Raw genomic sequence first — 21,588 nt, forward strand, 5'->3', positions numbered from 1 at the left:
TTGGAATGTATCTAGTGTTTAAGAAGCAGGAAGCATCTGAGTTCAAATGAAGGATCTCGATCTGAAATGCTGAATGCCCATTTCTCTCCATACGTGCTGCCTGGCCTGCTGAGGTCTTCAAGACCATTGAGTGTGTTAATCCATGAAGCACAGTTTCCACATTCTGTAACCTCACAGACTGGAATATCCTCCCTTTACAACTACCATCAAGCTAGGGAACCAACCCCGGTTCAAAGAACTACACAGCATTAGCTAATTCGGAGAAACGGCTATGTTGTAAAGCTACCACATGGAACAGCAAGCAAGATAAACAGTGGAACCACCATGAAGAGGAGAGAGCTAAATAATCCCACAGCTAGTCGATCGAAGCCCTCCAGTCTTGCCATATTTGGTCGTTAATAGTGGACAATACAAGGAAGCGATTCCAAGAAGTGCAACGTCCCAGCCCAGCAAGTGAATCCACAAGACATGACTGCAATTTTTGTGGCAGTTGTCCTTCACTAAAACCGTAGAATGATAGATCCACCTTTTTCTGACCCATCACGGCAGCTTGTCGTCAGCTTGTTCCATTGATTCCAAAGAAGTCCCTAGACATGGCTGAGTACAACAGCAACAAATCCCACCCACCTTCAGTTGTAGTGAGGAGAAAACTTCTCCGGAATTGTGCTGTGCTGTGCTGCGCTCTGACTATCATCTGCCTAGGTGGCTTTAGCACTGGCACCCATCCAGTAATGTGAGACTGCTCGGTTATGTTCTGTTCTCAAAAAATATAGAAAATGCATATTGGCAACAACGCTCCTATAAATCTGAAAGACGAATGGGGTTGTCAGAATATCGAGGTGTGCTTGCTCTCTGAGAACCAGTGTCCAAACTGGCCCAGTCGGATTCTCAGAGTGAGTTTCACTGGAACCTTTGGTGGAACTCTAGATTTCATTGCAGCCTTGGTCTTAGCATGAACAGAAGAGCCGAATTCCAGAAATGGTCCTCACATTAAGGGACTGAAACAAGCAGTCTAAACATTCAGTGCTAAGATCTAGGGCTCATTGCACCCTGGCCATCATGGTCAGTCCTGATCCATTATTGGAAACTGGCAGCACCTGCTCAATGTGTTTAGAGACCCTCTGATATGACAGTCACCCTCAAGGAGCTGATGGAAGATGCTGCCTCCTCCTCTCTTTGCCTGCACAGCTTTCCGCAGTGATGGTGCTCCTTTGAGCCACTAGCAGTCTCCAGCAGTCGGCTTCACTCACTGTTGCCCTCCATGCTGCAGCCCTAAGCTGCATATCTCAGTGGTCACACAACTGTCCTAACCTACTCAACAGTAGACCTGGTGCAGAGTTTCAGCTCAGTTCCTTTCCTCCCACAGATGATGCTTGACCCACTGATTTCCTCCCCCAACTCCTGCAGTCTGCCTTCAGCTAACACAGGCAGCTTGTCCACGTTCAGACTGTGGGATGATCCATTGCTGGGGGACGTCAACCAGTAACGGGGATCCCATTCCAATTCCGCTGTGTCTGTTCATGACCTCCTCTACCGTCACGGTGACACCGTTCTCGGGCTGAAGGAGCAACACTTCATATTCCGGCTGGGCAGCCGCCAACCTGATAGCATGAACGTAGTTTGCCCACAATGTTCATCAGAACCACATGAACAACAACAACAAGAACAAAACAACAGCAGCCGTCCCACACAACCAGCCATTCCAACACACACACAGCCCTCCAGCCCCAGGATAGGCCACCTCTGGAGTCACAGACTTGTTCACATTGGGCCTCCTATTTCCCCAGTGGAGTCATGGACTCGTAGACATCAGGCCTCCCACTTCCCAGTGGAGTCGTGGACTCGTAGATATCGGCCTTCCCATTTCCCCAGTGGAGTCGTGGACTGTAGACATCGGCCTCCCATTTCCCCAGTGGAACTGAGGACTCATAGACATTGGGCCTCCCATTTCCCCAGTGGAACTGAGGACTCATAGACATCAGGCCTCCCACTTCCCCAGTGGAGTCTCAGACTTGTAGACATCGGGCCTCCCACTTCCCCAGTGGAATTGAGGACTCGTAGACATCAGGCCTCCCATTTCCCCAGTGGAATTGAGGACTCGTAGACATCGGGCCTCCCACTTCCCACTGGAGTCACAGACTCGTAGACATTGGGCCTCCCACTTCCCCAGTGGAGTCTCAGACTTGTAGACATCGGGCCTCCCATTTCCCCAGTGGAATTGAGGACTCGTAGACATCGGGCCTTCCATTTCCCCAGTGGAGTCGTGGACTGTAGACATCGGCCTCCCATTTCCCCAGTGGAACTGAGGACTCATAGACATCGGGCCTCCCACTTCCCACTGGAGTCACAGACTCGTAGACATCGGGCCTCCCACTTCCCCAGTGGAATTGAGGACTCGTGGACATCAGGCCTCCCACTTCCCCAGTGGAGTCTCAGACTTGTAGACATCGGGCCTCCCATTTCCCCAGTGGAATTGAGGACTCGTAGACATCGGGCCTCCCACTTCCCACTGGAGTCACAGACTCGTAGACATCGGGCCTCCCACTTCCCCAGTGGAGTCTCAGACTCGTAGACATCGGGCTCCCATTTCCCCAGTGGAACTGAGGACTCATAGACATCGGGCCTCCCACTTCCCCACTGGAGTCACAGACTCGTAGACATCGGGCCTCCCACTTCCCCAGTGGAATTGAGGACTCGTGGACATCAGGCCTCCCACTTCCCCAGTGGAACTGAGGACTCATAGACATCGGGCCTCCCACTTCCCCACTGGAGTCACAGACTCGTAGACATCGGGCCTCCCACTTCCCAGTGGAGTCACAGAGTCGTAGACATCAGGCCTCCCACTTCCCCAATGGAGTTGCAGACTTGCAGACCCAGGGCTTCGGCCATCAGGCCTCAACATCCAGATTTCTGATCGATGCCTCAGCCTCGATCCACGGCATCAACCCCAAGACCCACCGATGATGGTTCTCCGAACTCCAGGCTGCAAACTCAGGACTCGCTGCTGAAGGAATCCTGAACTCCGTACTCACCGATTCATGCACTCGAGGGATCACCGGCCCTTATGCCCCCATTCTCTGGACTTGCCAACCCAGGGGACCCACTGACCGAAGGGAATTTACAGGACAGAAGTAGACCTTTCGTCCCAACAGGTCTCAGCTGATCTTAATGCTCTATGCAAGTCTGGCCTCATCTATCTGTCTCTCTCCTCTCTCATCTTTTCTTTGTTTTCCCCTTAAAATTAACTTTGCTATTTATTTTGGCCATTTGGGTGTGGAAGGACTAATCAGTAACATGGGTAAGACAGGCAAGGAAGTGCATTAAGCATCTGGCTTTATAATTAGTGATGCTGAATACAGAGTCACTGAAGTTATGTTTATCCTTGAGACATCATTGACTGTGCCCTGGCCAGAGTATTACAGAATGTCTGGTCCTGACAACTGTATTTTATCAAAGCTAAAGGTTGCAAAGAGGAATCAGTGAACTTTTGCCAAGGTGACATCTGGTATGGCAGATTCTAAGAAGGTGGCAGGATTTATCTTTGGAACAAAAAGGCTAGATGCAGACCAAATGGGGGGTGTTCAAATGTCTGAGAGATTTTGATAGAATACATGGGGACAAACTCATGACCCTGACATGATTACAAGATAATATTTTCAAAGCATCTGATATAAATAGTCGGGAGGGCATAAGAGGAAAATTATTTTGTCCACCCCTACCTCCAAGTTTGCCAAGATGTGGAACTAAGTGGATAGTTTAATCAATAGTCATAGTTTGCATTTATTAATTGCAATTACAATAACTAAGTCTTCCAAGATTATCACTTAGAGACCGGGAGAATTTCAAGCAGGTGACTAGGAGCTTGCTCAAAGATTGGAAACGTAAAAGTATTACTTTTGTTTTTTTTTCTTTTCAGCATTTCTTTCATGGCTAATTACTACAAAGAGTACACCTCCATACTCTGAGTCATCAGGACACTGCCTGCAAAAGATATATATATGTGTATATATAATTATCTTTTGAGAACAAGCTAAATCTGGAAACAGTCTTCCCCTGCCTGCCCGACAAGTAGTAGCTTCACTTCCTGACTGTTTTGACTGTAGATTACAGGTTCTTTTTTTTTCAGTTTCTTAAGCCAATTTAATTTATTCTGCCTGTTTTAAAAATATTAGCCAAATTTGACCTTGAATGAAATAAAAGATTTGTTTCTGCACTTTTACTCTCTGCTTACTTTGCACGCTCTTTTCTTCAGTAGGCAGGAGCAAATTCCATCATAAGGGAATTACAGAGGCACGAGAGAGGAGCTGGCCAAAGTTGATTGGAAGGGGTCACTAGCAGGATGACGGCAGAACAGCAATGGCTGGAGTATCTGGGAGTAATTTGGAAGGCACAGGATGGGTACCTCCCATCAAAGAAGTATTCTAAAGGCAAGATGACGACCCGTGGCTGACAAAGGAAGTCAAAAACAATTTAAAAACAGAAGAGAGAGCACATAATAGTCATTGAGTCATAGGAAAGTGCAGCACAGAAATGGCTATTTGGCCCATCTAGTCCATGCAAAACCATTTAAACTGCCTGCTCCCGTTGACCTGCACCAGGACCATAGCCCTCCATACCCCACTATTCATTGAAGTGGAGCTCGCATGGACCACTTACACTGACAGCGTGTTCCACACTCTCACAACCCTCTGAGCGAAGAAGGTTCCCCTCATGTTCCCCTTGGATTTTTCACCTTTCACCCTTATACTACGACTTCTCTTTGCAGCCTCAGTGGAAAAAGCCTGCTTGCATTTAACCTGTCTGTACCCCTCACAATTCTGTATACTTTTATCAAATCTCCTCTTAGTCTTCCACGTTGCAAGGAATAAAGTCCTAACCTATTCAATCTTTCCTTATAACTCAGGTCCTCCAGACCCGGCAACATCCTTGTAAATTTTCACTGTACATTTCCAACCTTATTTATACCTTTCCTGTAGGTAGGTGATCAAAACAGCACACAATACTCCAAATTAGGCCTCACCAACTACAGCATAACATCCCATCTCCTGTGTTCAATACTTTGATTTATGAAGGCCAACATGCCAAAAGCTTTCTTTACAAACAAAATTTAGTGGGAAGTTAGAGGATTTGGAAGCTTTTAACAACCAGGAGAAGGCAACTAAAAAAGCCATTTAGGAGAAAAAGAGGATGAAGTATGAAGGGAAGCTAGTGAATAATATCAGAGGATTTTAGAAGCTTTCTTTTCAGATATATAAAAAATAAAAGAGAGGTGAGAGTAGACATTAGACCACTAGAAAATAACACTGGGGAGGTAGTAATGTGGGACAATGAGATGACCAATGAACTAATTAAGTATTTTGCATTCGTCTTCACTGTGGAAGTCACAAGCAGTATGCCAGAAGTTCAAGAGTGTCAGGACAGAAGTGAGTGTTGTTGCTATTACTGGGGAGAAGGTGCTTGGGAAGCTGAAAGGTCTGAAGGTAGTTAAGTCACCTGGACCAGATAAACTACACATCAGGGTTCTGACAAAGGTGGCTATGGAGATTGTGGAGGTATTAGTAATGATCTTTCAAGAATCAATAGATCCTGGCATGGTTTTGAAGGATTGGAAATTTACAAACGTCACTTCACACTTCAAGAAGGGAAGGAGGCAGAAGAAAGGAAATTATAGGCAGTTAGTCTGATCTCAGTGGTTGGGAAGATGCTGGAGCTGATTGTTAAGTATATGGTTTTGGGGTACTTGGAGACTCGTGATACAATAGGCCATAATCAGCATTGTTTCCTCAAAGGAAAATCTTGCCTGTCAAATCTGTTGGAATTCTTTGAGGAAACGAAAAGCAGGAGAATCAGTGAATGTTGTATATTTAGATTTTCAGAAGGCTTTGGCAATTTGCCGCACAAGAGGCTGCTTAACAGAAGTCCATGGTATTACAGGAAAGATTCAAGCACGGATAAAGCAGTGGCTGGTTGGCAGAAGGCAAAGAGTGAGAATAAAGGTGACTAGTGGTGTTCCTTAGGGATCTGTGTTGGGACCACTTCTTTTCACGCTACATGTCAATGACTTGGATGATGGAATTAATGGCTTTGTGGACAGGTTTGCGGATGTTGCAAAGGAAGTTGGAGGGGCGGGTAGTGCTGAAAAAGCAGGGAGGCTGCAGAAGGACTTAGACAGATTACGAGAATGGACAAAGAAGTGACAGATGGAATACAATGTTGGGAAGTATATGGTCATGCACTTTGGTAGAGGGAAAAAAAAGTGAAGTCTATTTTTAAATGGGCAGAAAAGCCAAAAATCTGAGATGCAAAGGAATTGGGGAGTCCTTGTGCAGGATTCCCTAAAGGTGAACTTGCAGGTTGAGTTGTTGGTGAGGAAGGCAAATGCAATGTTAGCATTTATTTTGAGAGGACTAGAATATAAAAACAAGAATTTAATGCTGAGGCTATCTAAGGCACCCGGGAGGGCTCATTTAGAGTATTGTGGGCAGTTTTATGTCCCTCATCTAAGAAAGGATGTGTTGACACTGGAGAGGGTTCAGAGGAGGTTCTGGGAATGAAAGTATTATCATATTAGGAGCGTTCTTGGTCTGTACTCACTAGAATTTAGAAGAATGAGGGGGGGATCTCATTGAAACCTATCAAACGTTGAAAGGCCGAGATGGAGTGGATATTTCCTATAGTGGGCAAGTCTCGGATTAGACAGCACAGCATCAGAATAGATGGACATCCATTAGGAACAGAGACGAGGAGGACTTCCTTTTCCTGAGGGTGGTGTATCTGTGGAGTTTTTTTGTCACAGGCAGTTGTAGAAGCAAGGGTGTATTTAAGGTGGAGTGTGAAAGGTTATGGGGAGAAGGCAGGAGAATGAGGTTGAAAGGGAAAATGGATCAGCCATGTTGAAATGACGGAGCAGACTCAATGGGCCGAGTGGTCTATTTCTATTCCTATATTTTATGGTCTTATGGTGTTAGGTGGAACATTTATAGGCTACACTGTAAGAGCAGCAAGACTGGGGGACCAGTGGGGCAGTTCAAAACAGAGTATAGAATCATTCAGGTTCTGGGGCCAGCTGGATAGTTTTAGCATAGCTCCAATGAACAGTAAAGCTACTTGCTTTGCTGTATGATTCTTTTAGAGAGGATTTACCTTTGGTTGCTTGCAGCAAACAGGCTTGAGAGTATCAGCTACCAGTTGTGTTCAATATTATTTTCCATTGACCTTTCATTGACCTACAGCAATTATGACTTCATTTCAGTATATCTCTGAGCTGCAAGGCATTCAGAATGTTTTAAAATGGAACTGAAATGCTAATCCTTCTTTCTTCCCATGATTATGAGGAATTCAAACTTACCAAGGAATTCATTTTTCCACAGTTAAGGAAAATACTGACACATTTCTGCCCTCAGAAGTTGACAGCATGTGAGGTATTTTTGAGTCTGTCACTGTTATAGCAGAAGCAGTTGTAAATTTGTGCTTAGCCAGCTCCTAGAAACAGCAATGATGTAAATAAAGTATAGAAGAACATGGAATACAGTTTACAGATTACACTCTGCGAGTGAGGGAAACAGAGTTGATTTTTATGGTTTTGGCTTTTCAGCAGAATTTACGAAGTTTAACAAGGGGAGGATGAGGAAAGGGCAAAAGAAATGCCTAAAGTGGGCAGAAAGTAAGAGAGATGAAATGGGCAAAGGGGCTAAGACAGAGCAAGGAAAGAAAAAAGGGTCCTGAGGGGTCTAAGTGGTAACAATGGTAAATAGATTGGAAGCAGCGGATATCATAACTTATTGCTGTGGTGGAGGGGTCAGTGTTTCCTGGGGGGCTAGAATTGATTGGCTCTCTGTTCAGTAGTGCCTTCCATTTGAAAGCTGGATGCAACCAAACATTACTCTCACAGTACAAAGATGGCAGCATTCCATCAGTGTGGTTCTATTTTTGACGTAGGAGGAAAATGATTTAAGTGTTGTCTGCAACCATATCAATGTAGTTATAAAGAAAACAAGACAGCGGCTATACTTCATTAGGAGTTTGAAGAGATTTGGCATGTCGACAAATACACTCAAAAACTGACAGGTTGAGTCACTGTCTGATATGGAGGGTGGGTCCTGTCCTACTGCACAGGACCAAAATAAGCTGCAGAGGTTTGTAAATATAGTCATTTCTGTCTTGGGTACTAGTCTACAAAGTACCCAGGACATATTCAGGGAGCAGTGTCTCAGAAAGGCAGCGTCCATTATTAAAGACCTTCAGCCCCCAGGGCATGCCCTTTTCTCACTGTTACCATCAAGTAGGAGGTACAGAAGCCTGAAGGTACACACTCAGCAATTCATGAACAGCTTCTTCCTCTCTATCATTTGATCCCTAAATGGATATTAAACCCTTGGACACTACCTTACTTTTTTTTTAGTATACAGTATTTTCGATTTTTGCACATTTTTAATCTATTCAATATACATATACTGTAATTTATTTACTTATTTATTATTATTATTTTTATTTTATTTGTTATTTTTTTCTCTCTGCTATATTATGTATTGCTTTGAACTGCTGCTGCTAAGGTAACAAATTTCATGTCACATGCTGATGATAATAAACCTGATTCTGATTCTGAATTTTATCTTCTGCTCGGTGCAAAAACAACCAGTAGTTTATTAGAAAGTGCAGATCCAGACCAGATAAAACACGTCATGCCTCTGTCCATTGATTGACTTGGGCAATTTTAGACAGCTTTATTGCCCAATAATGCAAGCACTAACCTAATCCAGGTGAACGCATTGCAATGTTGTCGTTCTACAAATTCAGTTTGTTGAATACCCCTAAACGTAATCGTTCCCAAAATTTAATATACATTTCTCACTCCACTTCTTTCAATAAAACACTTCTTAAATCCTTCTCCTACAACTAATCTTTTGGGCACCCATTATAAAATTGCTTTGTGTATCCTGATGACAATTTGTTTTGCAAACATTCCTGTCAATTCTGAAATTAAAGGTAGTCTTTTAGGGCAAGTAGGCCAGCTGGTGTTGGTGTAGTGGCATCAGCACTGGACTCTGGGGCAAATGGTCCTGAGTTCGAATTCAGCCGGCTCCCTTGCACGCTTTCCGTCCGTGCTGGGTTGAGCATTGAGCTAGCGACTCGACCTCGTAAAAATAAACTGGAGAATGCTACAGAAACACCACATGATGAGCAATCGCCAAAAAGATCGTTTTTTTGTCATGACAGTGACCCAATGACTCCAGCAGGAGTTAAGGACATTCTTCTTCATTAGTGCAAGTCGTTGCTGTGGAAATAGACTTGAAAGGAAGAAAGGAAGAAAGGGTCATAGAGCGTGAGGGACTTAGGACCTACTTTATAGATCCTGACACATAACGCTTCATGGACAAACACTTGACTGAGAAAGCTCTCAATGAGTTGTATCACCAAATCAGTAAATCACCTGCACCACTGGCATTGTAATGCCAGTCACTGTAATGTCCAAAATTCCCCTTAACGTCAATGAATTTGAGTCTTTGCTGACTACAATGTTTAGTGATCCTATTTCCCCCAAATGCTCAAGTTATAGTGTGAAGAGAGAGTTAATCAGACTGCTCAGAAGTTTGCTAATTTTTGCTGTAGGGATTTCTCTTTATGTTCTGGAACACTAGTTTTTTTTCTCTTTAGTGGAGAAGTTTCAATCAATTTAATTTATTAGCAGAGGGCTTTTGAACTTGGCTGACCTCAAAAACTGTGGCCAATATAGTCAGTTCAGTAAATTTAATGAAGGACTAATCAGCAGACGCTGTTTCTAATATTTCGGAGAACCTTAATCAGTTGATAAACAGGTAAACTGTTTTTGCAAAAGGCATGATAGGAGGCACTATTGATTCAAAGGAGACATAATTAATTGGTGCACTTGATGGAATACCAATTAAATGTGAAATTATCGATAAGATAAGAAAATAAGGGGGTTGCCCAGATCTGTGCAAAAAAAATAGAGACATCATTAAAACTGAAGTTATCAGTAAAATGCAAATAAACTAAATTCTTTTGTATGATTAAGCAAAGGTCAGAATTTGGAAGCACAAGAAGTATTCAGGTTAGAAGGCTAAACAAGCACATGAAGGACAAAGGAAGATCTTATATTGTGGAGGAACGAGAGATTTGTTTGGTGTCTGAATGCTGATGTAGCCCAGCTGGGATGAAAGGCCTGTACCTGTCCAATAAGTGCTTTTATTTTGAAGATTTTGCGAATTGTCATATATTAGGATTAAGAGAAATATATAAAAAGGCATATTTCTAAACATTTAAAACTGGCCTCGGATTGAATTATAAACTAAACTCTCAGGAGATCCTGTTTAATTGTATATTTTAGGTACTTTTACATTAATACATGCTTACCACATCTGTGATACCTGATGTTTAGAATGTGATTTAACGATTATACTAGGAATATAAGAAATTCATAGCATATTTATTGAAGTGAGCACAAGGATCCACTGGCCTTGAACTTTGCTTTCAGCAGGACTGCTGGCTGTCATCAGTCACCCATCGGCTATAACCTCTAGATTCTGCTGCCTTCAAGGGGTTCTTGTTGTCCCAACGGTGCCAGCTTCTGGAGTTTGACACTCCAGCTCCCCGGAGTACGGACAGCCGACGCGGCCCGTTTAAGGGTTCAGGAAGGTGCCGCTAATTGGTCATCGTATTTTGTGTGCCCAGGAACGAGTATTTAAGGAACAACTGAACTGCAGTTCGGTGTTCAATCGTAAGGCTACTTGTGATATCGTCCAGCCTTTGTTTTGTGCTCAGGTCCAGTTTGATACTGTGGCTCGAACCCTGCTTCAGGTACACCAGCACTTGGGTCCAAGCCATCCTCATTAAGGACTCTCATCACGGTACGATTGAGCCAGCATGGAACCAGCGCCTTTTGTCAGCTGTGGCCAGCCACAGCGAGAAAATGTCAAGACAGAGCCTAGAGATACAGAACCTGCAGGTCACTGTGTGCCAACTATCACAGGGAGGAATCAGAGTCGCTCAGATGAGGCTGTCGGTTGTGCTGTGGAGTCAGTTCATCTTCCAAACCCAACCTCCAACATCCTCTCCTATCTGGTAGTTTCCTACATTTGGTCGGTTTCAATGAGATCCCCACACATTCTTATAAATTCCAGTGAGTACAGGCCCAAAGCTGCCAAATGCTCCTAATATATTAACCCTATTCATTCCCAAAATCATCTTAGTGAATCTCCTCCTGATTCTCTCCAATGACAACACAGCCTTTCTGAGATATGGGGCCCAAAACTGCTCATCAATACTCCAAGTGTGGCCTGACTAGTGTCTTATAAAAGCTCAGCGTTATCTCCTTGCTTTAATATTCTATTCCCCTTGAAATACATGCTAACATTGCATCTGCCCTCTTTACCATAGGCTCAACCTGTAAATTAACCCTCCGGGAGTCTTGTACGAGGACTCCTAAGTCCCTCTGCACCTCCTCTGCTGTTTGAAACTTCTCCCCATTTAGATAACAGTCTGCACTATTGTTCCTTTTACCAAAATGCATTATCGTACATTTCCCAACACTGTATTCCATCAGCCACCTTTTTGCCCATTCTTCCAATCTGTCTAAGTCCTGCTACAATCACATTGCTTCCTCAGCACTACCTACCATTCCACCTGTCTTTGTATCATTCACAATCTGCAAATGTTGCCAAAAAGCCATCAATGCCATAATCTAAATCAACAAACAATGTGAAAAGTAGTCATCCCAATACTGACCCCTGAGGAACACCACTAGTCCCAGTCAGCCAACCAGAAAAGGCCCCCTTTATTTCCACTAGCTGCATTCTGCCTGTCAGCCATTCCTCTATCCTTGCCAGGGTCTTTCCTGTAATGCCATAGGATTTTATCTTGTTAAGCAGCCTCATGTGTGACATCATATCAAATGCCTTCTGAAAATCCAAGTAAATGACATCCACTGCCTCTCCTTTGTACACCATGCTCGTTACTTCCTTGAAGAATTCTAACAGATTTTTCAGGCAAGATTTCCCTTTACAGAAACCATGCTGACTTTGACTTACTCGATCAGTAGTCTCCAAGTACCCCAAAAACTCATCCTTAAGAATAAACTCCAACACTTTCCCAACCACTGTTAGGCTAACTGCCCTATAATTTCCTTTATTTTGCCTTCCTATCTTCTTAAAGAGTGGAGTAATATTTGTAATCTTAAAGTCCTCCGGGACCCTGCCAGGATCGAGTGATTCTTGAAAGATCATTACCAATGTATCTATTATCTCTTCAGCAACCTCTCTCAGGACTCGGTGACGTACTCCATCAGTTTACATCCTTTGTAATAGCAATGACACTCATGGACCCTTGGTACACTGCTATAGTGTCTTCCACAGTGAAGACAGATGCAAAATACCCATTAAGTTCATCTGCCATTTCTTTGTCCCCCATCACTACCTCACCATCATCATTTTCCAGTGGTCCAGTATCAGCTCTCACCTTCCTTTTACACTTTATATTACAGAAAAAATTTTTTAGTGTCCTGCTTTATGTTACTGGCTAGTTTGCCCTTACCTTATATCTTTTCCTTTCTTATAGCTTTCTTAGTTGCCTTTTGTTGGATTTTAAAAGCTTCCCAATCATCCAACAACTCTCTCATTGTTGTTGCCTTATATGCCCTTTCCTTGGCTTTTATGCAGTCCTTAACTTCCTTTGTCAGCCACAGTTGCCTACCCCTGCCATTTGAGAACTACTACTTCTGTTGGACATATCTATTCTGTGCCTTGTGAACTATTCCCAGAAACTTCAGCCACCTCTGCTCTGTCGTCATCCCCACCAGTATCCTCCTCCAATCCTCCTGGGCAAGCTCCTCTCTCATGGCTCCGTAATTCCCTTTATTCCATTGTGATACTAATAGATCTGACATGCTTCTCCCTCTGTGGTACAATTTCAATCTTTACTCTGTCTGCATTTGTACCCAATCATTGGCTTGTCTTTCCTTACATTCATGATACATCCATCACCTACTTGTAAACCTGCTGGCTCATCCTCAGCTCTATCATACTGATGCCTATCCCCCTGCCATATTAGTTTAAACCATTCGCAACAGCTCTAGTAAACCTGCCCACAAGAATATTGGATCCCCTTGAATTCAAGTGCAACCCGTCCCTTTTGTACAGGTCCTACCTGCCCCAGAAGAGTTCCAACTATCCAGAAACCTGAATCCCTGTCCCCTGCTCCAATTCTTCAGCCACACATTTATCTGCAACCTGATTCTATTCCTGTCCTCACTGTCGCGTGGCACAGGCAGCAATCCTGAGACGACTACCTTTGAGGTCCTGCTTCTCAGCTTCCTTCCTAACTCCCTGTATTAATTTTTCATTATCTCTTCCCTTTTTCTACCTATGTCCTTGATACCAATATGTACCACGATTATCTGACTTTGTGGGTACCATGGCTTGAATCTTGTTTCGGATACCCCAGCATCTGTGTCCAAACCATCCTCGTTACAGGCTCTCGTCATAGTTCTGTGCTCTTTGTCTTTGCCACAGATGTAAGTTATATAAATCAGTTCTGTCCAGCATTCAAAAAATGAGGTAATATCTGAAAAAAAAAGGCAAAGCAATTTCCCTTTAGTTGCCTGCCCTAATTGGGCACAGTAAATTAGCTGTCCAAAGGCACCAAATATTGGGGTGAGAAACAGGCAGGTAGCTGATGTTCTAGCAGCAGTTTAGTACGGGTAAGCAAAGATAAATTTCTGTCCAGGTTTGCTTTAATTTTTTTCCTTCCTTATCAGCTTCCATACAATAGCGTTTTTCAATGGTAAATGGGCAAGCTCCTGTCTCCCGTATAGTTCCAGAGAGAGGTGTATCAAATTAGCAGTTTGCAGATGGTCGTCATATTTTTTGTGTGTGCCTCTACATTGCAAACTCTGACTGTCCATCAGAAGCAGTGCACTACGTGTAATAGAACAAGTCTTGCACATTTTGTGCTTACAAAGACCCTTTCTTGGCAGGAGAGATTCAGATGGGTCATAGCTCAAGTGGGGTAGGGCAAGGATTGTGGTTGCACCTGAGAAAGTGGAGTTCTCAGTTAGGAGAGTAGGGAATTGGTCAGGAATTGAAAGGAATCCTTGATAGGCTGGAACCTGCCAACAAGGTGGGGAGGGAGCAAACCGAGGCTGTGATTGGCCTTTGGTGTGTTGTAGGTTTGGGAGGTTGGAGAAGGGAGTCACACAGTGAGGCTTAAATATTGTTATTTGTTTTGTTATAGGTTTATTATTGTCAAAAGTACCAATTTACGGTGAAAAGCTTGACTTGCATACCGCTCATATGGATCAAATCATAAGGTAAAGCAATAACAATAGAGAATAAAGTGTAAAAGTTGCTGAAAAATGCCTTGCAGGTAGATGACAAAGTATAAGATGATAACAAAGTCGGTTGTGAGGTCAAGAGCCTTCTCATCATACACGAGGTCCGTTGAAGAGTCTGGTAACAGTGGGATAGAAATTTCCTTGAGCCCGGTGGTAGTACTTTAGATTGGGGAGGGATGGTAATTATTTGATGGTATGACTAACCTGGTCAGCAAGCCCTCAATAGGTTCTGCATGATTCACAAGTGTTGTAACAATTCTTGGCTCAGCCCCCAATGGGTTTTGCAGCCTTTACAAGCATTGTAAAAGACTACCTCTGCTTAAAATTTTCAAGAGTTACCATATCCACTTAATCTTGCACTAATGATTGTGTAATATTTGCTATTGGGTGAAATTATGAATGTCTGGGCTTCTCCTTACATAAGCATTAGTATGTCATATACATATTGGAGCCAGAAGTAATTTAGTGACATTCATAAACTGTAGGGTGACGGGATGGAGATACATCTCTACCAAAGGAGGTGTAAGATGCTCCTTCCCTCCGCTAGCCTGCAGGTCACCCTTGGGCGAGGTGTAGCACCCACTTAGCTCCCCCGATCAGGGTCACGTGAAGCCAGGAAAACAGCTGGTGGATATCACGTCCTGGTTATGTGATCACTGATGCCAGACTCTGAAGAGTGTTGACAGTGTCTGAGGTCACCCGTCTTGTAAAGACTCTGCCCAGAGGAAGGCACTGGCAAACCACATCTGTAGAAAATTTGCCAAGAACAATCATGGTCATAGATGATGATTGCCCACATCATACACGGCACATAACGATGATGATGATGATGATAAAATGTGTGGTCCATCTTTATGTTTAGCGATCAGTTTTCTGATGAAGTGCCTTTACTTGGCAGATTCTGAAGGAATCTCCAGCGTGGTAATCTCAGAGGCTTTTCACAAACAAGCTGATGTAGTAAGATCAAGAAACTGAAAACTCTGCCACCTTTGGCAATCATATTGCTGAACAAAACTTGTGCTGTCAATAGCTTGGAAAATTAGAGCAAAATTATATGGTTATTTAGTTGAATATTAGCTGCCGGTAACTATCTGTTGATTTTGATCAGGCACCCTTCACTTTGTTAATCGAGCTACTGACCACTCTGCAGTTGCAGTTACGTGATGAAGGCAGGTAAATAGGTTAACTATTAAGTTAGTAAAAGACCTGAGGAAAGATATTGGTTCTGCTGTAGATCATATCTACATTCTGCTCATCTTCCAAAGTGCAAAGATATACAGCCTAGATAAATACTCTCTATTTCACTGGTCACTTTTTCTTTTGGATGAAGCTTCCAAGCACTGCAGTGACCACTTGCCTAAACCAGGCTAACTTAGTCGGTGATAATAACTTGTTATCTCCTCGTGACTTTAAATGGTGTCTCCAAGACAGGTAAATCCCCTCTGGGATCTTGCGCTGGTACTTAAAGTTTGTAATAATAGACAAGTTTGATACAGAACATATTAGAAAAAAATAGGTAATTTTCTTATGTGCCAAGGTGTTGTGTGTCAATTCTTAGGTAGGAAAGCATTTTCCCCTCTATAGATTCCTTGCATTTCACATGATATGTTAGATCAATGGGGCGCAGCATTCATGGTAAAAAATACGGCTGGGAAGATTCATGGATTAATTGCAAAAATAAGGAGATATGATTCTGTTAAGAGTTTTGTAAACAAAAATGAGAATGTTAACATTCTGACTGGCATTTGAGTGCATTGTTTAGAGACCTCCGCACTATCAGAAGTGCTGATAAAATGTTAATCTGTCAACCCGACTGGCCTCTTATGTGGACAAGAAAGAGTCCTGGTACTATTCCAAAGGAGTGCTCTAGTCAATTTTTAATCCCCAGTAAATTTTAAAAACACAATCTTGCCCATAATGAGTATTTATAATGTGCAAGGTGGTTGCAATGTTTTCCTATATTACAATAGCTGCAATACTTACTGCACGTAAAAACTTCATTAATTCCAATGTTTTACTTGCTTACTCATTGTAGCACAGACAGAGACCATTCAGCCCATCAGATTCACACTATCTCCCAGCAGAGCAGTTATTGTAGTTGTAACCCTTTTCCTGTGACTTATCAGATTCATTTATTTATCAAATAAACATCAAAACATAGAGTGAATGCATTGTTTGTGTTTTCAACCAATACCAACCTAAGGGTGTGCTGGGGGCAGCCCACAAGTGTTGCACACATTTCTATGTCAATGTAACATGCCTACAATGCTTGGCAGAACAACGCAGAACAACACAGGACCACAACAAAATAGAATGCAACAAACAACAAAACAACAGCGCCAAAACAAGTCCCTCTGCTCCCTCCCATCCCCCCATGCGCAAGTGGACAGTCCAACACTAGGACAGGCCTCCAGGCCACCAGTCTTCAGTCTCCAGGCATTGGCCATCCAGCTTCAAATTCCAGACTTACAATCAATCTTTAGGGTTTGATCTTCGATTATTGACCCCAAGTTTAGCCAATGAAGCGATCACAGACTCCAGGCTTGAACTCTGAGCTTGCTGAATCACTGGCCCTCGTGCCTGCCTCTTGCGTGGATATCAAATTCCAGGACCCACTGACCTGGGATAGCCTGATATCCATGGATGTCCTTCGTGACACATCCACATCGCTGGCCTTCGAATGTGGAGCAGAGGCCTGGACTCCCTTACATGCCATCAACTTCAAGTGATTGTTTTTTATCGCTGCTGCTTATCTGCAATTTACTGATGATCAGGAATAATCTGAAGCTATGAAAATTCATTCTCAGGAAGTAGGTGTTGGCCACATTTATTGCCTAACCCTAATTCCTGACTGTAGTCCTTTAAGATGCTCTATAAATGCAAGTTTTTCTTCTTTCATGCTGACCGTTCCAATGAAAGTGGATTTTACTTGTTGGGTTGTAGCAGCTGCAGGCTCCCAGCTGCTGTCGAGTTTTACTTTGTTTGAAGTACCATCTGGGATTAAATCCCAGTTTCTCTTTTTGTTTCTGACAGATCGAGCATTTTCTGTTATCAACAATTTACATCATTTTGTCATTATGCTGTTTGTCCCAGCATGAGCTCTTTTCTCAGAGACGAGCAGAAAAGTGAAGTTAAAATAAATGGCATAAGAAAATTAACGAAGAAATTGGAATGATTCCTGTGGAAAGTGGATGAATTTCAGTCTCACGTTAAGGACTGAGAAGCCTCAAAGAACTTTTTTACTCAAAACTCAAACCAATTTATTTCTGTTTTCAGTTTGAATCTACAACTTAGCAGTTGCTAACTTTTCAAAGTGTGGTTTGGAGAGTGTGTTTCATGGGGCACCTGGATAGATACATCTATTGCTCTTGGCAACCAGCCCATCTAGTGCTCTGCAGAACCATTGGTTAAAAACTGCAGCCCTACAACATAACAGGAAGTAGAGCATTTTAATCTTTCCATTGGAGAGTTTACTTTTTTTTTCTCAGGACAGAAGATTGCTCACTGAAAGCTGAAATGTGATCTCACCTTTGGGTTTGATAGCATTTTATCTTCTGTTTAGTTACAGACATAACAGATCATTTAGCTGTAACTTGTTTGGGAGAATACACTAAGAATTGAGGTCCTTGTACAGCTTGTTTCAGTTTTAAATCCTATGCCTTGGCTCTTTGCTGTGTTATTATGACAGAACAGGTTTGATTTATGTAGTGAGTAGGTGATTTGAGATTTTCTTTCAGTGTTTTTTTCTTTCCTGAAAGCAGTGACTCAGGGGTACGATTCGTGGCTGCCCTCCAGCATCTTGTCTAAATGGCTGCTTGTCATGGGTGAGTCGAGACTGTGTGTCAGTTGTCTGTGCAGAAGTGGGCAGGAGAAAGGGGGTGGGTTGGATTACAACTGGGCCAGCTTTCATGCTTGCTTAAGGTCTGCTCTGTGTACTTTCCTGCACTGTGATCAGAACAAAGACCGTGGCTTTTTCCTGCTCACTGTAATCAGGAAACAGTGAGTACTATAGCTTCCCTCCTCCTGCCTTGGCGAAGAGCAGGAATGAAGGACCACAGACGGGATTTCAATACTTCTCATGACAATGCCACAACATACATCCTGCTGACGAGGAGCAGTGGGTGGTAGGAGAGTTTCAGTCGCAGCGCTCATCATGGAGGCTGAACAACTGTTTACCAACCCACCTCCCTCCTCCCCTTTCCATGTGCAAGTGAGCTGAAGGGGAAGTATTATCTTATAAATGATAAAATACAATGCACATTATTAAAATAATCTCAATTGATTATTGGGCTGGAGTTTAAGATTGGGTCTTTGGCTTATGTCCATGCAGTGGGTAGAGAAGGCTGGACGACACATTTCTAAAACTATTACTCCTGGCCTGGCAATGCCTCACTATCACTCCATGGCCTCACTTCTCACTATTCCCTAACCCCTTTGAGCCCAACAATTCTCTCAAATCTCTGTGTGTCTCTATCTCTGGTCTCTTGCTTATTCTTGACCTTACTTGCTGCGCCATTGGTGACGTGCCTTCAGTTTCCAGGGCCCTAACCTGTGAAATTCCCTCCACCTCCTCGTTCTCAGTCCCCAGCTCTTTGACTAATCATTTCGTTACTTAGCCGACTATCTCCCCCTGTGGTTCAAGTGTCAAACTTTATTCAATATCTCTGCTGTGAGGCACGTTGTAATGCCTTACAATGTTGAAGGTGTTCAAGGAATGGAAGAAATTGATATTTGGAGTACTATTCCTTCCATCGATACATCCTTTTTTAACATGCTTGTTCTTTTGGCTTTTCTTCCTATTCCAGTGTTAGTTATTTTAGTGTTTATTTAAAGCCAGGGTTTAATATAATTCTGTTTATTGTATATTCTGTGTATTTTAAATTTAGAAGGCCTCTACCCTACCACCACCCCCCTCCCACACACACCTCATGTCTGTGTTGGATAAAAGTGTTATTCTACTGTTTACGGTCACCCCATTCTGTGATGTTTTTAGAATACATTTATCCACTTTCACTTCTGGAAATAATTGACCTTTCTTTGGCGGTACTTTTTTAGTAAACTGTAATTCTCAGTCAAAGTGAGGGGATTGTCTGTAAGGCCAATAGTCATTGTTGTCACGTAAAAAGCATGGCAACCAGAACACTCCCAGAAACAGCAGCGTGACAATAATCAGGTAGCCTGTATTAGAAATGTTGACTGCGTGAGCAATGTGGACTGGTACACCAGAGATAATTTTGTTGCTCATTTTTCAAAAAAGGTGCATTGGGATTATTTGTGTCCATCTGGGAGTACAAAGGTACTTCTGTTTGATGTCTGGTCCTAAAGACGTTGACAGCACAACACTCCCTCGGTCCCTGAGGTGGAGCATCAAGCTAGATCCTTATCCTGAAGTCTTCCCTCAGAGGTGAGGATACTAGCATCTTGAAGACAAGTAATTGGGATAATGGTTGCTGGGTATTCGTGGATCATTTGTGAAACCACTGGGACTAGTGTCTGAAGTTTTTGGAGCCAGAGTCAGAGACGTACAATACAAGAATGGTCCCTTCATTTCATCACATCCACACTGACCTCTGTCCAGCTACATTGATGGCATCTGCTCACGTAGGATCGTATCCTTCTATGGCCTGTCTATTTAAGTGTCTGTTTAAATGCCTCTTAAATGTAGATTGGATTAGATTAGTTTATTGTCATATACACAAGGGTGCTATGAAATGACTTGTTTGTATGCAGCTTGCAGAGTAAACAGTATACATGGCAATAATTAATACAGTGACCAGCACAAACCACAGACCGGAGCTAAGACTGAAGTGCTCTCCGAGGCAGTGCAAAAAGAAATGTTAAAGAGGCAATAAGAGAATAACTGAGGGGGTAGAACTGAGAGCGTAGCGACAGCACCGGAAAGCATGTGTGAAGAGGTGAGCTGGCTCAGACGTCTGGCAGCAGTGGGGAAGAAAGTGCTATTGAGTCTTTATGGCTCGGGCTTTCAAGCTGTATTGGAAGGTAGGAGAGAGCAAAGGGAATGGCATTCCTGACAATCCAACTAGACATCCTGAAGCAACACACCATGAAGATGAACTGCATGGAAGGAGTGAGGAGCTTGTTGTAGACTGATCTGTGTATACCACTTCTTGCAGATGCTGACAGTCAAGAACAGAACACCTGTCCTACCAGGCTAAGAAACTTTCTATAGCACATCTATAGAAGCTGGAGAAAATCCTAATGGACATGCTGACTCTTCTCTGATGCCTAAGAAGGTAAACATGCTAACACTCATTTATGTTCATCACTTCCATGTGAAGAGACCAGGTGAGGTTGCTGGTAACATGGATGTCAAGGAATTTGAAGCCTTTGGCCTTCTCTGCAGCAGATCTGTGGTATTCTTCTCCATCATCATCTTCATCATCATTAAGTGCCATGTCAGATGATGCGGGTGGTCATGGTCTCAATGACCATGACTGTTCTTGGCATATTTTTCCACAGAACTGGTTTGCCATTGCCATCTTCTGGGCAGTGTCTTTTTAAGACAGGTGACTCTCCAGAGGCTGTGTGCCTGGTGTCAGTTGTCGCATAACCAGAACTTGTGATTTGCATCAGCTGCTCATACAACCATGCTTCCATGGCTTCATGTGACCCTCCCTCATCAGGGGAATGATGGGGGAAGCTAAGTAGGTGCTACTCTTTGCCCAAGGGTGATCTGCAGGCTAGCGGAGGGAAGACGCATCTCTACCCTGCCACATAATCTGATGTTCTGCCTTATTAGTTGTCCTGATTCACTGCCTCTTCTGGCAGTGAGATCCAGATGTCATTCACTCATTAAATCCCCTTGAAGTCCCTAACTCTTACCTTAAAACTATATCAGAATCAGGCATATGTCGTGAAATTTGTTGTTACGTGGCAGCAGTACATTGCAATACATAATAATAATGACTGGAAATAACAGAAAGAGGTATATATCCACTTAAAAAATTAAGTTAAGTAGTGCAAAAAGAGAAAAAAAGTGGAGAGGTAACATTCATGATGGCAGATGGCAGCTTTTCCTGAATCATTCAGGCTTCCGTTCTTCCTCCCTGATGGTAGCAATGTTTTTGATATCCCTACAATGATGCAAAGATTTTGACCTTATATACTTCTTTCGTCATCCCTCAGCCCTGGAATCCAGCCTACCTAATCTCTCCCCATAATTGCACTTGAGTGAGTGAACTTGGCCTTTACTCCTTGGAGTGATGGAGGAGGAGAGGTGACCT

At 43.1% G+C, this 21,588-nt stretch overlaps 1 protein-coding gene across 1 annotated transcript in view; it reads left to right on the forward strand.

Annotated features, from left to right (window-relative positions):
• Nucleotides 1–21,588, forward strand: part of slc1a4 (solute carrier family 1 member 4) — a 210,337-nt gene that overhangs the window by 28,064 nt on the left and 160,685 nt on the right. Inside the window, exon 2 of the mRNA XM_059986147.1 lies at nucleotides 14,245–14,320. Within this exon, the coding sequence (XP_059842130.1) occupies nucleotides 14,245–14,320 (76 nt within the window). The remainder of the gene's footprint in view (nucleotides 1–14,244; nucleotides 14,321–21,588) is intronic.

The sequence above is a fragment of the Hypanus sabinus genome, chromosome 12, assembly GCF_030144855.1.
Source record: "Hypanus sabinus isolate sHypSab1 chromosome 12, sHypSab1.hap1, whole genome shotgun sequence".
NCBI lineage: Eukaryota > Metazoa > Chordata > Chondrichthyes > Myliobatiformes > Dasyatidae > Hypanus > Hypanus sabinus.